The sequence below is a fragment of the Vicugna pacos genome, chromosome 9, assembly GCF_048564905.1.
Source record: "Vicugna pacos chromosome 9, VicPac4, whole genome shotgun sequence".
Classification (NCBI taxonomy): domain Eukaryota; kingdom Metazoa; phylum Chordata; class Mammalia; order Artiodactyla; family Camelidae; genus Vicugna; species Vicugna pacos.
In genome coordinates this window covers 4,572,552-4,588,060 of record NC_132995.1, presented here as the reverse complement: position 1 = coordinate 4,588,060, position 15,509 = coordinate 4,572,552, and the positions used below count along the sequence as shown (strand labels likewise).

The window sequence follows — 15,509 nt, the reverse complement described above, 5'->3', positions numbered from 1 at the left end:
AGCAACAAAGTTTTGTATATTAATCTTCGACCCAGCAACTTTAATGAATTCCTTTGTTCTGATAGTTCTTGCGGGGACTTTAGGGTTTCTACAGACAGACAGGCAGATAGATCGATCATCATGTCATCTGCAAAGAGTGACCATTTTATTTCCTTCCTTCCAATTTGCACGCCTGTCACTTCTCTCTTGTCTGATAACTGTGGCAGGAACTTCCAATACTGTGATAGATAGAAGTGGTAAGAGTGGCATCCCTATCCTGTTCCTGATTTTAGAGGAAAGATTTCAGCTTTTCAACACTGAGTTTGATATTAGCTGTGGATTCATCATAAATGGCATTTTTATGTTGAGATATGTTGCCTATACCCACGCTGATGAGTGTTTTTATCATAAATGGATGCGGAATTGTGTCATATGCTTTTTCTGTATCTGTAGAGAGAATGATGTGATTTTTTCACTCCTTTTGTTAATGTGTATCACAGTGATTGATTTCTGTACATTGAATGAACCTTGCATCCCTGAAAGAAGTTCCACGTGATCATGGTTATGATCCTTTTGATATCTTGTTGAATTTGGCTAGCTAATATTTTGTTAAGGAGTTTAGCATGTATACTCATCAGCCATAGTGGCCTGTAATTCTGTGTGTGTGTGTGTGTTTTATGTCTGATTTTGGTATCATGATAAAAGTTCCCTAGAGTAAATTTGGGAATGTTTCATCGTCTTTAATTTTTGGAATAATTTGGTAAAGATTAAATACTAGCTCTCCTTTATGTTTTGTAGAATTCCTCTGTGAAACCGTCAGCCCTGCACTTTTGTTTGTGGGGATTTTTAAAATTAAAACCTCAGTTTTGCTGCTGGAGATCTGTCTGTTCACATAATCTGTTTCTTTCTGATTCACGTGAGGAATGTTGTATGTTTCTAGAAATCTATCCATTTCTTCCAGGTTGTAAAATTTATTGCCATATAACTGTTGATAGTATTCTCTTAGGAGGTTTTTTTTTTTGTATCTCTGTGATATGGGATGTGATTTTTCCTCTTTCAGCCTCATTTTTTTTTATATGGGCCTGTTTTTACTCTTGATAAGTCTGCCTAAAGGCTAATGAATTTTGTTTATCTTTTCAGAAAGCCAGTTCTTGTTTTCATTGACCTATTGTATGGGTTTTTTGGTCCCTGCTTTTTACATTTTCCTCTTTCACCTTTACACTTCCTTCTGTGTACTGATTTGACATCATTTGTCCTTGTTTCTCTAATTCCTTCAAATGGTAGGTTAGGTTGCCTGTTGGAGATTTTCTTGCCTCTTGAAGTAAGCCTTTATCACTGTTAATTTCCCTTTTAGAATTGCTTTTGCTGTGTCCCACGGATTTTGTAAAATTGTTTTCTATTTTTAATTGTTTCGAGGCATTTTCTGATTCCTTTTCATCTATTATTTTTAGTAGCATGTTGTTTAGTCTCCTGGTGTGATCATCTTGAATTAAGTAATTGAGCATTGGTTTTGTTGATATTTGCACAAATATTAGAATCTGTCAAGCCATCAGATCTGGGTGCTTTTATTTTTTGAGACACTGTTTTTGAACCTTCTCTTTTTTCTATTTAATTTTTCTGCATCTACTTTTTATCATTAATGGTGGTCAATAAAGTTAGAATGTGTTTTCCTACAAGATCCATAATAATTGGTATAGAAAGATGCAAATGAATCCAACTTAGTTGATTTGATATGTGTAAATAATTTCTGTAATGAGTTCTTTATCATGTTCCTCCTTTCACTTCTATCACTTTGTATATACTTAAGGTATTTTGTCTCATTGCACTTTTCTACCTGTATGTTAATTGATGGATCAGTTTAGTGGTCTGAAGTTTAGGAAAGTACTTGTCTTGGGTAGAGAAATATCTCAGGGAAGTAGAGACTCCAGTGGGATACACATATTTATGCCAGTCCCTTTTGTGTGTGATTCAGCATTTCCTACTCTCCTCCCTTTGACACTGTGTCTGCCTTCATGGATCATGGAAAAGAAAAAGGCTCTTGGAAGCTTTCCAGTTGTCCTCTAAGGGGTGCTAACTAGAAGCTTGTAATTGTTTTTCATAGTTAACAACTGAGAAAAGTTTTCAGAAATGTTCTCAGGTCCCAAGCCTACACTCACATTGCTGCTACAGGTGAAATGATAATTGCAGCTCTAAGGGGAGAGCAGATCAGGACACAGACTCACAAACCCATATATCTAGGTGTGTCTGCCTCCCTCCCACACATACTAATTACAGGGATCATAACCCCGAGCCCACCGTCCTGGCAGCAGGAAGGTGTCAGGTAAGCATGTTGTATATCAGTGTGAGTGGCAGAGCCTTTAAGAGAAAGGCAGATCGAGTCTGGCTAAGTGATCATGTCAGAAAAAGGCCATCTTCTGTGTACTGACCCGGTTCAGTGCCAGCACAATTTGAGAAGGTGGAATAATTCTGAGATATATGCTAAGCTGATAAAGAGAGATGGGGTCCTAGACCTACAGCAGTTCCTAAGGGCTCCTCTGCAGTGTGATGTAATCCTCACTGATAGCCATTGCTGTTCTGAATCCAAGGGGTAAACTTGATTTTTTAAGTGCTTAAAAATATAGTTGTAAAATCAATCAGCTGTTGAGTCTACCTTATAGGAATCACTGACTCATTGTTCAGGATTACTACAGGTGCAGAATTAATACCTCCAGGTTTTTAATAAAGGGTATGATAAATCTGCATAGATCATCTAATCCTGTACAGAAAGTGTGTCCAAATGGTAATGGCTTGAATAGAAAGATTTTCTCTAACTAGGGGTGTGATGCACTTAATGGAGGCTGCGAGAGTGTCTCTGTTGGAAAACTACATAGTGTGTTGATTATGGTGTGGTTACTGTCATTCTTAAATTTAAGGAACATTTGACAAGCTAATTATGAGTATCAGGCAGCAGCTGTTGTTGCGTATCATGTTGCTTCCATTCATGTTGTTTCTGATATGAAGCCAAAAATCTAGTATTTCAGTTGTTAAAAAGCAGAACATATGCCTTGCAAGTGATGATTTGCATGTATGTCTTGTATGATAATATCATTCATGAATCTTCATTCACTGCTAAATTTCCATTTCACTCTATATGGCATTAACATAGAGCTAACTGTATGGTCTGATAATCATTTAGTTTTGCTTTACACTATTTTATCATGTACTGTTGTTTTGTGTCCCAACATTTATGGAATTACATGTGATTACTCAGTGATTTCTGTGATAAGTGGTATTAGTCTTAACGTTTCTCCCATAAAAGGAACGGAGTCTTTCTTTTGCCATCCTGATCTCAAGCCTCTCTCATCTTCATTGCGTTAACTTGTCACGGGGCAGATTCCCATGATAATTTCTTGCCAGCAGTGCATGGACGTGTATTAAGATATCTAAAGCTTTATTCATAATTGATTTTGACATAATAAAATGAAAGTTTAAAAAAGGATTCTTTTTATGATAAAACTTAGAAAATACCACCAGTCTGAAGTCAAATATTAAGGTGTAAATTCAAAAAAAAATAAATATCTGGTTGATCATTTGAATGGCGCTCCCTAGGATTTTGGCAGAGCATGGTGGTTCACTACAGTATCTTTAACAGCAGCAGATTTGGACAAATGTTTAAACTCTGTGTGTACCTTTTCCTCATCTGTACAGTTAAATTCATGGAAGTGACTGCCTGATAGATTTGTGAAGAATGAAGAAGTGATCATATGTGATCCAATGATTAATTTAACATTTGAAGTCCTCTTTAAATGTTATACATGCAACCCTTGAAATACTGCTACTATCAGAAAAACATTCAGTGAATGGTTTCCAGTGGGAACTAATGGTAAGTGGAGAATATTGGATTCAGCTAACACTATATGTGTAGCTTGTGCCTTGTGTTCCCATGCAGGACATTCTAACTGACAAGACAGACACCAGGGACTAGTATCTGAGAGGATGGACAGCAGGAAATTGACTTTAAATGTGATCATCTTAATGCAGACTGTGGTTGGAATCCTGGGGAATTTCTCACTTCTTTGCCTTTATATTCATCCTGTACATCACTGGCTACAGGTTAAGGTCCACAGATTTGATAATTAAGCACCTGATTGTAGCCAACTTCCTTGTCCTTCTCTGTAAAGGCGTCCCCCACACAATGACGGCGTTTGTGTGGAAACATTTCTCCAGTGATGCTGGATGCAAACTATTTCTGTTTCTTCACAGAGTGGGGAGGGGAGTGTCCATTGGTAGCATCTGCCTCTTGAGTGTCTTTCGAGTGATCATGGTCAGTCCCAGAAACTCCAGGTGGGCAGAGCTTAAAGTAAAAGCTCCCAAGTACATTGTTCCCTCTATTCTCCTATGTTGGATTTTGCAAATGTTATTAAATATCATTTTCCTTATCTACGTACATGGTATACGGAGTGACAGAAACATCACAAACAACAAGGATTTTGGATACTGTTCTTCCATTCGTCATGACAAAACCAGAGATGCCCTATTTGCAGCATTGCTTTTGTTCCCTGATGTCTCATGTTTGGGGCTGATGCTCTTGGCCAGTGGCTCCATGATTTTCATCCTGCACAGGCACAAGCAGGAGGTCCAACACATTCATAGGACCAGTGCCTCCCATAGATTCTCTCCTGAGTCCAAAGCTACTAAAACCATTCTTCTTCTGGTGACCACGTTCGTCTACTTCTATACTCTTTCCTCCATCTTTCAAATTGTTTTGTCCCTTTTGGACAATCCCAGCTGGTTCCTTGTGGCCATCGCTACAGTCATGAGTGCATGCTTCCCAGCTGTCAGCCCCTTTGTGCTCATCAGCCGTGACTCCAGTGTACACAGCCTCTACTTTGCCTGGATAAGGAATGTAAATCCCCTTTTTTAATGAGTAATATGTAAATTTCATTTATTTCCATAATGTAGCGTTGTCAAATATTTGATCAATTCATTCATCCTCTGACTCCTAATTAAGCTGTTGGATCTGAAGAAAATCACATACTGGAAATGCTGAGCATCTCCTTGAAAATGAACAATTGTAATAGTATTGGCATGAAATGTAAGTATCTTCTAATTAATTGTGTCATTGAAGTTTTTCAAATTCATGTAGAAAAGGAGTTTAGAATTTATGGAATAATAAATACCAGATCTTGAAGTGATCTGCATAATACAAAGTCTTCAAGTGTGTAGCTTTCAATCTAATGAATAAGTTTCCCAGAAATAAAATAGTAATGAACTTACAGATAAAGGTATGCATGAAAATGGATCGGTATGTGCAGTTGTCATTAATACAACTGAAGAAATTAATGTCTGCACAGAATAAAGAATAGCTTGTTGTGCATGTGGAGGTCAAATCAGTCTCATGCAGGATGGCATTTGTGAGCCAGTTATAAGTTTTATACGTAACATCCTTAGAGAGATGGTGGTATTTATTGGAAATATGATGTTTTGCAGGGAGATTAGCACATTTAAATATTTTCATGTAGAAATGGCTACTTTGATGTGAAATGCAGTAAAAAGAGGGAGGAGAGAACAGAAAAACAAAATACTTTAAGGTTTTGTTTTTTTCATGGAAATATATTTGACATATAAAATTGTATGAATTTAAAGTGCATGAGATGGTCATTTTTTTTTAAATGAACATAAATACAAAACAGAAACAGACTCATAGACATAGAATACAAACTTGTGGTTTCCAAGGGGGAGGATGGTGGGAAGGGACAGACGGGGAGTTCAAAATTTGTAGATACTGACAAGCATATGCAGAATAGATAAACAAGATTATATTGTATAGCACAGGGAATATATACAAGATCTTGTGGTAGCTCATAGCGAAAAAAAATTTGACAATGAATATAAGTATGTTCATGTATAACTGAAAAATTGTGCTCTACACTGGAACTTGACACAACATTGTAAAATGACTATAACTCAATAAAAACTGTTAAAAAAAGAAGTCATGGTAAATAAATAAGTAAAGTGCATGACATGGTAATACGTGGTAACTGTATACTGTAATATATTTTTTATTGTACCCATAATTTGCACCTCTATTACATTACATAATTATCCTTTTAAATTAAATTATTTTCTCTTTAATTAATTTATAATATTATATTAGTTGCAGGTATACAGCATAGTGATTAAATACTTATATAGATCATGCTTTGCTTAAATTTATTAGAGAATACTCGCTCTATTCCTTTGATATAAAATATGTCTGTATAACTTATTTATTTTACACACAGTTGTTTGTATCTTGAATCCTTACACTCACTTGCCCCTCTCCTCTTTTATGTCCCCACTAGTTTCTTCTCTGTATCTGTGAGGTTTTTTTTACATTCCACATATATGTGGTAGCATAAAGGACTTGTCTTTGTCTGTCTAACTTCAGTAAGCATCATACTCCCCACGTTTATGTACATTGTCACAAATGCAAATATTCCATCATATATAAATAAATAAACACACCACATCTTCATTAATTCATCTGTTGATGGATACATAGGTTGACTCCATGACCTAGGTGTTATAAATAAAGCTCCTATGAATATTGAGATACACGTATCTTTTTGATTTAGTGTTTTCATTTTCTGTGGCTATATACCCAGGAATGGAAATGCTGCATCATATGGCAGTTCTATTTTTAGTTTTTTGAGTAATTTCAATACTGTTTTACATAGTGGTGACCACAAGTTTGAGTCCCACCATTAACGTACTTGGGTTCCTCTTTCTGCACATCCTCACCAACAGTTGTTATTTGTGGTCGTTTTGATGATAGCCATTCTGACAGGTGTGAGGTAATCTCTCATTGTGATTTTGATTTACACTTCTCTGATGAGTATCGATGTTGAGTATCTTTTCATGTTCCTGTTGGCCATCAGCTTGTCCTCTTTGCAAAAATGTCTGTTCATGATTTCTACCCATTTTTATTGGATTGTTTGTTTTTTAATATTGAGTTGTATAAGCTTATATATATTTTGGATATTAAGTTCTTATGAGTCATATCATTTGAAAATATTGTCTAGGATTTGGTAGATTGCCTTTTTGCTTTATTGATGGTTTCCTTTGCTATGCAAAAGTTTTAAGTTCTATTAGGTCCCATTTATTTGTTTTAGGTTTTGTATCCTTTGCCTCAGGAGACAAATCTAAAAACATATTGCTACAATTTCTGTCAGAGAGTTTTGTCTGTTTTTTATGCAAGGAGTTTTATGGTTTCCATTTTTGCACTTGGGTCTTTAATCCATTTTGAGTTTATTTTTGTATTTGATGTGAGAATTTTCAGAGTACAGATTTTTCACCTCCTTGGTTAAGTTTATTCCTAGGTCTTTTATTCTTTTTAAGGTGATTTTAAACAGGTTTGAGTTCTTGCTTTCCCTTTCTGATAATTCATTATTAGTGCATAGAAAAGCAGTAGATTTCTGTGTATTAATCTTGGATTCTGCAACTTTATTGAACTCATGTATTAGTTTTCTGGTGAGGACTTTAGGGTTTTCTATATATCGTTCCATGTCTCTGCAAATAGTGAAAGTTGTAGTTCTTCCCTTCCAATTTAGTGTTTTTTATCTCTCTTTCTAGTCTAAATGCTGTAGCTACAACACAAATGCTATGTTAAATACAAGTAATGAGAGTGGGCATCCTTGTCCTGTTCCTGATTTTAGAGAAAAATCTTTCAGATTTTCACCATTGAGTATGATGTTAGCTGTGGGTGGGTGGTTATAAGTCCCCTTAATTATGTTGAGATATGTTGCCGTTGTACTCACTTTAATTAGTTTTCATCATGAGTGAATGTTGAACTTTGTCAAATGCTTTATCTGCTTCTATTGAGATGATGATGTGATTTTTATTCCTCCTTTTGTTAATGTGATGTATCATATTGTTTGAGTTGTGAATTTTGGGCCATGTCGCATCTCTGGAAAAATGACCCCTTGTTAATTGTTTTTCAGCCTTTTTCTGTATTGTTGAATTGCTAATATTTTTGACAACTTTCCAACTGTATTCATCAAGCTATCGGTCTGTAATTTTTTTGTTTTCTTTTTCTGGTATTGGTATCAGGGTAATGGTAGCCTCATAGAATGAATTTGGTGGTCTTCAGCTTTTGGATTATTTTGAGAAAAATAGGTATTACCTTTGCTTTATACAGTCCGATAGAATTCCATGAGAAGCTTTCCCATCCTGGACTTTGTTTACTGGGAACTTTTTATTATTTATTTTATTTTACTGCTATGAAATAGTCTGTTCACATTGCCTTTTTTTTCCTGATTCCATCTTAGAATATTGTATGTTTCTAGAAATTTATCCATTTCTCCTAGGCTGTCCAGTTTCTTTGCACATAGCTCTTCATTGGACCCTATTATAATTTTTCTGTATTCATGTAGTATCAGCTGTAATTTCCCCTCTTTCATTTCTTATGTTCTTTATTTGGGTCCCCTTTCTTTTCTTCTTCATGAGCCTCACTACAGCTTATCAACTTTGTTTATCTTTTCAAAAAACCAGATCTTGGTTTCATTTACCAAGTTTATTGGGGTTTTTGGTCTGTACTTTTTAAAATTTCCTCTTTGATCTTTATCATTTCCTTCGATCTGCTGATTTGGGGCCTTGTTCGTTCTTCTTTTTCTAATTCCGTGAGATGGTGAGTTAAGTTTTTTTTTTAGTTTTTTTACTTTTTTAAAGATAGGCCTGTAAACTTGCCTTGTAGAAATGCTCTTGCTGTATCTGCTTGATTTTAGAAAGTTGTGTTTTTATTCTCATTTGCCTCATGATATATCTGATTTTCTCTTTGATTTCTATGCTAACCTTATGTTTTTCAGTATGTTGTATAGTCTCCACATAACTTTTTTCCCTATTTTTCTTTGTGCAGTTGATGCTATATTTCATACCATTGTAGTCAGAAAACATTCTTTATATAATTTCTGTCCACTTAAATTTGCTGAGCCTTGTTTTGTGGCCTAGAAGATGATGTACCTTGGAGAATATTTCATGTGCACTTGAAAAAATACATATTCTGTAGAATATTCTACAGCACTGTGTACAAAAATAAACTCAAGATGGATTGAAGCTGAAATGTAAGACCAGATACTATAAAATTCCTAGAAGAGATGCTGTTTGACATAAGTTACAGCAATATTTTTGGGGATTCATCTCCAAGAGTAATGGAAATAAAAGGCAAAATAAACAGATGGGACCTAAACTTTAAAGCTTTTCACAGCAAAGGAAATCATAAATGAAACAAAAAACACAAGCTACAGATTGGGAGAAAATATTTGCAAGTGATGCCACCAACAAGGGATTTTTTCCCAAAATATACAGACAGCACGTACAGCTTACTATCTCAACAAAACCAACCCAATCAAAAATGGGCAGATGATCTAAATAGACTTTTCTACAAAGAGGTCATACAGATGGCCAACAGGAGTATGAATATATGCTCAATACAACTAATTGCTAGAGAAACGCAAATCAGAAGTATGATGAGATAACACTTCACACCTTTCAGAATGGCTGTCATCAAAAATGTCTAAAATAATACGTGCTGGACAGGGTGTGGAAAAAAGGGAACCTTACTACAGTGTTGGTGGGAATGCAGCTTGGTGCAACTATTAAGGAAAACAGAATGGAGATTCCACAAAAAAACTAGAACTGGACTTACCATAGTATCCAACAGTCTCAGTCCTGTGCATAAATCTGAAGAAAATTAATTTTAAAAAGACACATGCACCCCAGTGTTCATAGCAGTATTATTTACAATAGCAAAGACATGGAGGCAACCTAAATGTCCATCAACAAATGAATGGATAGAGAAGGTACAGTATATAAATACAGTGAAATACTACTCAGCCGTGAAAAAGAAGGAAATACTGCCATTTGCGATAGTATGGATGGACTGAGAGATTATCATGTTGAGTCAAGTAAGTCAGACAAAGAAAGAGAATTACCATATGATATATTCATGATATATATCTGAATCACTTTCCTGTACATCTGAAACTAACACACTGTAAATCAGTTATGTTTCAGTTTTAAAAAGGAAGTGTATTCTGGTGTTTTGGATGTAATGTCCACTAGACTTTTGTTAAGTCCAGCTGGTCTGTTGTGATACTTAAGATCCCTGTTGCCTTATTGATATTCTATCTGGATGATCTGTTCTTTAATGTATGTAGGGTGTTACTGTCCTTGTATGATTCTTGTATTATTGTCAATTTCTCCCTCTATGTGTATTAGTGCTTTCTGTATATATTTAGTTGCTCCTTTATTGGGAGTAGAAATGTTAAAGTTGTAATATCCCCTTCTTTTATTTATTGCTTTATTGTTATATAATATCCTTCTTTGTATTTTCATATAGCTTTTTTTAAATAAAACTAAAAACTAGTACCTTAAAAGGTAAATCAAATTGATAAATGTTCAACCAAAGTAATCCAAAAATGTTTTCCAAAGAATAAGAGAGGGTCCAAATAACTAGAATCAGAAATGAAAGAGAAGTTATGACTGACATCACTGACACAAAAAGTTATTAGAGATTATTAGGAACAACTATACACTTGTAAAATGAAAAACTTAGAAGAGATGATAGTTAGCTAGAATTCTGCCATTTCCCAAGACTGAATTATGAAGAGTTAAAAATAGAGGCACACCAGTTACCAGTAATGAAATTGTATCAGTAACCATGGAACTCCCAGCTAACAAAAATTAGTGTGAGACAGCTTCACTGGTGAATTCTATGAAATATTTAAGGAACAATGGAAACCCATACTTCTCAAGCTATTCCAAAAAAATTAAAGAGGAAGAAGCATGTATGAGTCACTCTGAGACTGGCACCAACCTGATACTAATACCAGACAAGAAAACCGAGTCCACCCCCAATTAAAAAAGAAAAAACAGGCCAACATCACTTATGAACATAGCTACAAAAGTCCTGAACAACATATTAGCAAACCAAATTCAGTGATACATTGAAGAGATCATTCATCATGGTCAACTGAGATTAATCCCAGGAATGCGAGATGAATTCAATTATCTGCAAATCAATCAACATGATGCACCACATTAAAAAATTTAAGGAAAAAAATCATTACAATAGATGCAGAAAAAGCTTTTGAAAACAATTAACAGTCATTCATGAAAGAAAACTTTCATGATGAAACCTTTCAACAAAGCACATAGAAAGGGAACATAACAACATACTAAAGAGCAAACATGACAAGCCAACATGAACATTGCACTCAATGGTATAAAAATGAGTGAATTTCCTCTATGATCAGAAGTAAGACTAGGATTCCAACCTTCTCCAAGAGAAAGTCAAGACGGAAATAATAGAAAGAAGGAAAATGAGTGGAAATAAATAGAGACTAAAAACATAATAGAAAAGATCAATCAAAGCAAGAGCTGATTCTTTCAAAAGGTAAACAAAATCAACAAGGCTTTAGTTAGACTCAGAAAAAAAGAGAAAAGGCTCTGATGAATAAAATAAAATAAGAAACAAGAGATACACAGCAATACAAAGAATTATGAGAATATTATAAACATCTATACACCAGCAAATTGGACAGCCTAGAAGAAGTGGTCCAAATTTTAGAATTATACAACGTTCCAAGACTGAATCAGGAAGAAACAGAAAATATGAAAAGACTGATAACTAGTACAGTGATTGAAATAGTAACCAAACAGCTCCCCAAAACAAGTCCAGGATGAGAGACTTCACAGGTGAATTCTACCAAAGATTCAAAGATTTAATACCTAGCCTTCTCAAGCTTTTCCAAAAAATTGAATGGGGAGGGAATGCTTCAGAACTCATTTTGCAAGAAAGGGCCAACATCACACTGTTACCAAAATCAGTGAAGAACAAAATCACATAAAAAGTAAATTATAGGCCCAAATCTCTGATAAACATAGATGCAAAAATCCTCAACAAAGTATTAGCAAAGTGAATACGATACATTAAAAGGATCATATGGATCCAAGTTTGGTTTGGTAATAAACACATGTTGGGGGAAGAAGAGAGATGGAGCTGGGAATGAAGGAGGTGGCAGAGGGCATATTGGAGGCCACTATTTGGTCCCCAATTTATAAATTCTCCAATTTATGGTCAAATCATAGCAATCATGGATAGTTTCTAATTTCAGCTCAGAGGCGAAAAAAATCTTGCTTCTACAAAATGCCCTGAAAATGGCTCCAATAGAATATACAGCAAAGGGAAACCTAAAAGTTTCAGTAAGAATTGGGTTTTGACTTTAATATAATTTAATTTGTCATTACACATCAATGGTTTAATATGTTCTGCTGCTTATGAAATAATGTCTTATCCTAAGGCCACAGAGGCTCTTGTTTTGCAAAAGCATAGTTACTTTACTTTATAATTTCGATCAGCAGCAATCCATTCAGAACTTATGTATGATTTGGGTAGTTACTGATGATTTCCTTTTTTCCAATATGGATATCAAATTCCAGTTTATTTTAAAACTGTGAATTTTGCTTTCTTTCCATTTCTTGTGAGTTTTCATGACTTCACTTAGCTAAGATCGCTGCATTCTTAGCACTCACCTTCCACGAAATTTACCTGAAGTTGTCTCCATCTTTTCCTGCCTGTTGAAGTCTTTTGCATTCCCATGGGGGCACAGAAGTTACTCTTGAAAAATAAAAAGAAGTTACTCCTGGTGTCAAAAATCTTCAATGAGCCATTTTGCTTAGAAGAATGATTGTTCCACTGATTCATAGGAGAACATACTGAATGACAGAATAGATTCCAAGGATGTGGAAATAAGAATAATGTTCTTGTCACAGACGATGGTTGGAATCCTGGGCAATATTTCTCTTCTTTACCATTATCTCTTCCTTAACATGCTGAACCTAGGCTGATATCCACAGATTTGATTCTCAAGTACCTGGTTATAATCAATGTCTTGGTCATTCTCTCTAAAGGAATCCCCCAGACAATGGCAGCTTTTGCATTGAAATACTTTCTTAATTATTTTGCATGCAAAATTTTTTATATTTCAAATTGCCCATCTCTGAATACTTTGTATCAGCTTCATAGTCTAAATTTGGAGTGAACTATATATTTTTTAACATTTTTTTTGACTTATAATCATTTTACAATGTTGTGTCAAATTCCAGTGTAGAGCACAATTTTTCAATTATACATGGACATATATAAATATTCATTGTTAACATTCCTTTGTCTGTGAGCTACCATAGATCTTGTATATATTCTTTTTGAATTAGTGTTTTTGTTTTCTTCAAGTGTTGTATCATATGATAGTTCTGCTATTAGTTTCTTAAGTACCTCTCATAGTGACTGCACCAATTTACATTCCATCAACCGTATGCAATAGTTTCCTTTTTTCCATATCCTTGGCAATATTTGCATTGTAGACTTTTTGATGATAGACATTGTGTCAGATATGAAGTGATACTGTGTTTTTAATTTGCATTTCTCTGATGATTAGTGATGGTGAGCCTCATTTCATGTGTCTATTGTCTGTATCTGTATGTCTTTTGGGGAAATGTCTATTCAGATTTTCTGCCCATTGTTGAAACGAGTTGGTGTTTTGTCAGTCAGTTATACAGCATTTTATATGTCTTGGATATTAATCCCTCAACAGTCATATTATTTGCAAAATATTTTCCACTCAGTAGGTTGTCTTCATTAGTATATAGAAAAATAACAAAATTTTGTATATGAATCTTGTATCCTGCAACTTTACTGAATTAATTTTTAGTTCAAATAGTTTTCTGGTGGGGACTTCAGGACTATTAGGTAGATAGATACAGATATAGGTATAGATATAGATTGATTTCTGGTGGGGACTTCAGGATTATTAGATAGATATAGATAGGTAGACAGACAGACAGACAGACAGATAGGGATAGATAGATGGATATATTCATGTCATCTGCAAATATTGACCATTTTTTTCCTTCCTTCCAATTTGTATGCCTTTTGTTTTTCACTTGTCCAATTGGTGTGGCTAGAATTTCCAATACTTTGTTAAATAGAAGTGGTAAGAGTTGGCATCCATGTCTTGTTCCTCATTTTAAAGGAAAGATTTAACTTTTCACCATTGAGTCTTATATTAGTTGTGGATTTGTCATAAAATGGCATTTTTTATGTTGAAATATGTTGATGAGCGTTTTTACCGTCAATGGATGTTGAATTTTGTGACATGCTTTTTCTGTGTCTATAGAGAGAATGATGTGATTTTTTCCCATTTATTAATGTTGTATATCACATTGATTGATTTCTGTACATTGGATGAACCTTGCATCCCTTGAATAAATTCCACATGATCGTGGTTGTGATCCTTTTGATGTGTTGTTGAATTTGGCCAGCTAATATTTTGTTAAGGAGTTTAGCATTTATATTCATCTGAGATAATGGCTTGTATTTCTTTTTGTGTGTGTGTTTTCTATGTCTGATTTTGGTATCATGATAAAGGTGGTTTCCTAGAATAAATTTGGGAATGTTCCATTCTCTAACTTTTTGAAATAGTTTGCTAAAGATTAAATAGTAGCTCTTCTTTATGTTTTGTAGAATTCCTCGTCAAACCATCAGCCCTGGACTTTTGTTTGTGGGGATTTTTTTCAATTAAAAATTCAATTTCACTACTGGTGATCTGTCTGTTCACATAATCTATTTCTTCCTCATTCAGTTGAGGAATGTTCTGTGTTTCTAGAAGTTTATTCATTTCTCCTGGGTTGTAAAATTTGTTGCCATAAAACTGTTGATAGTATTCTCTAGTGATTTTTTTGTACCTCTGTGATAGGGGATGTGATTTCTCCTAAGTCTTATTTGGTTTATATGGGTCTTCTCTCTTTTCTTCTTGATAAGTCTGCCTAACGGATAATCAGTTTTGTTTAGCTTTTGAGAAAACCAGTTCTTGGTTGTGTTGACATACTGTGGGTTTTTTAGTCTCTGCTTTTAAAAATTTCCTGTTTGACTTTATCATTTCATTCTATGTCTGAGTTTGACATCGTTTGTCCTTCTTTCTCTGATTCCTTTAGATGGTAGGTTAGGTTGTCTGTTGGAGATTTTCTTGCTTCTTGAAGTAGGCCTTTATCACTGTTAATTTCTCTCTTAGAATTGCTTTTGCTGTGTCTCACGGATTTTGCAAAATTGGCTTTTATTTTTAATTGTTTCAAGACATTTTCTGATTTCTTTTGATCTATTATTTTTGTAGCCTGGTGTTTAGTCTCCCGGTGTGATCATATTGAATTAAGTAATTGAGCATTGGTTCAGCTGATATTTGTGTAAATATTAGAATCTGTGAAGCCCTCAGATCTGGGTGCTTTTATTTTTTGAGACACTCTTTTTGAACCTTCTCCCTTTTTTCTGTTTATTTTTTCTGCATCTAAATCTTATCACTTAATGGTGGTCAATAATAGTAGAATATGTTTTCCTACAAAATCCATAATAATTGGTATAGAATGATGCAAATGAATCCAACTTAGTTGATTTGTTATGTGAAACAATTTCTATTGTGAGTTCTTTATCATGTTCCTCCTTTCACTTCTATCACATT

General features: G+C 34.5%; 2 protein-coding genes across 2 annotated transcripts in view; both read left to right on the top strand.

Moving 5' to 3' along the window:
* Positions 1-15,509, top strand: part of LOC102531541 (uncharacterized) — a 146,076-nt gene that overhangs the window by 22,526 nt on the left and 108,041 nt on the right. The window lies entirely within an intron of this gene.
* LOC102537233 (vomeronasal type-1 receptor 4-like) overlaps positions 3,816-15,509 on the top strand; it is a 16,344-nt gene continuing 4,650 nt past the window's right edge. Inside the window, 2 exon segments of the mRNA XM_015243041.3 lie at positions 3,816-4,050; positions 4,052-5,053. Coding sequence (XP_015098527.3) covers positions 3,955-4,050; positions 4,052-4,882 — 927 coding nt within the window. The 5' untranslated portion in view covers positions 3,816-3,954 and the 3' untranslated portion in view covers positions 4,883-5,053.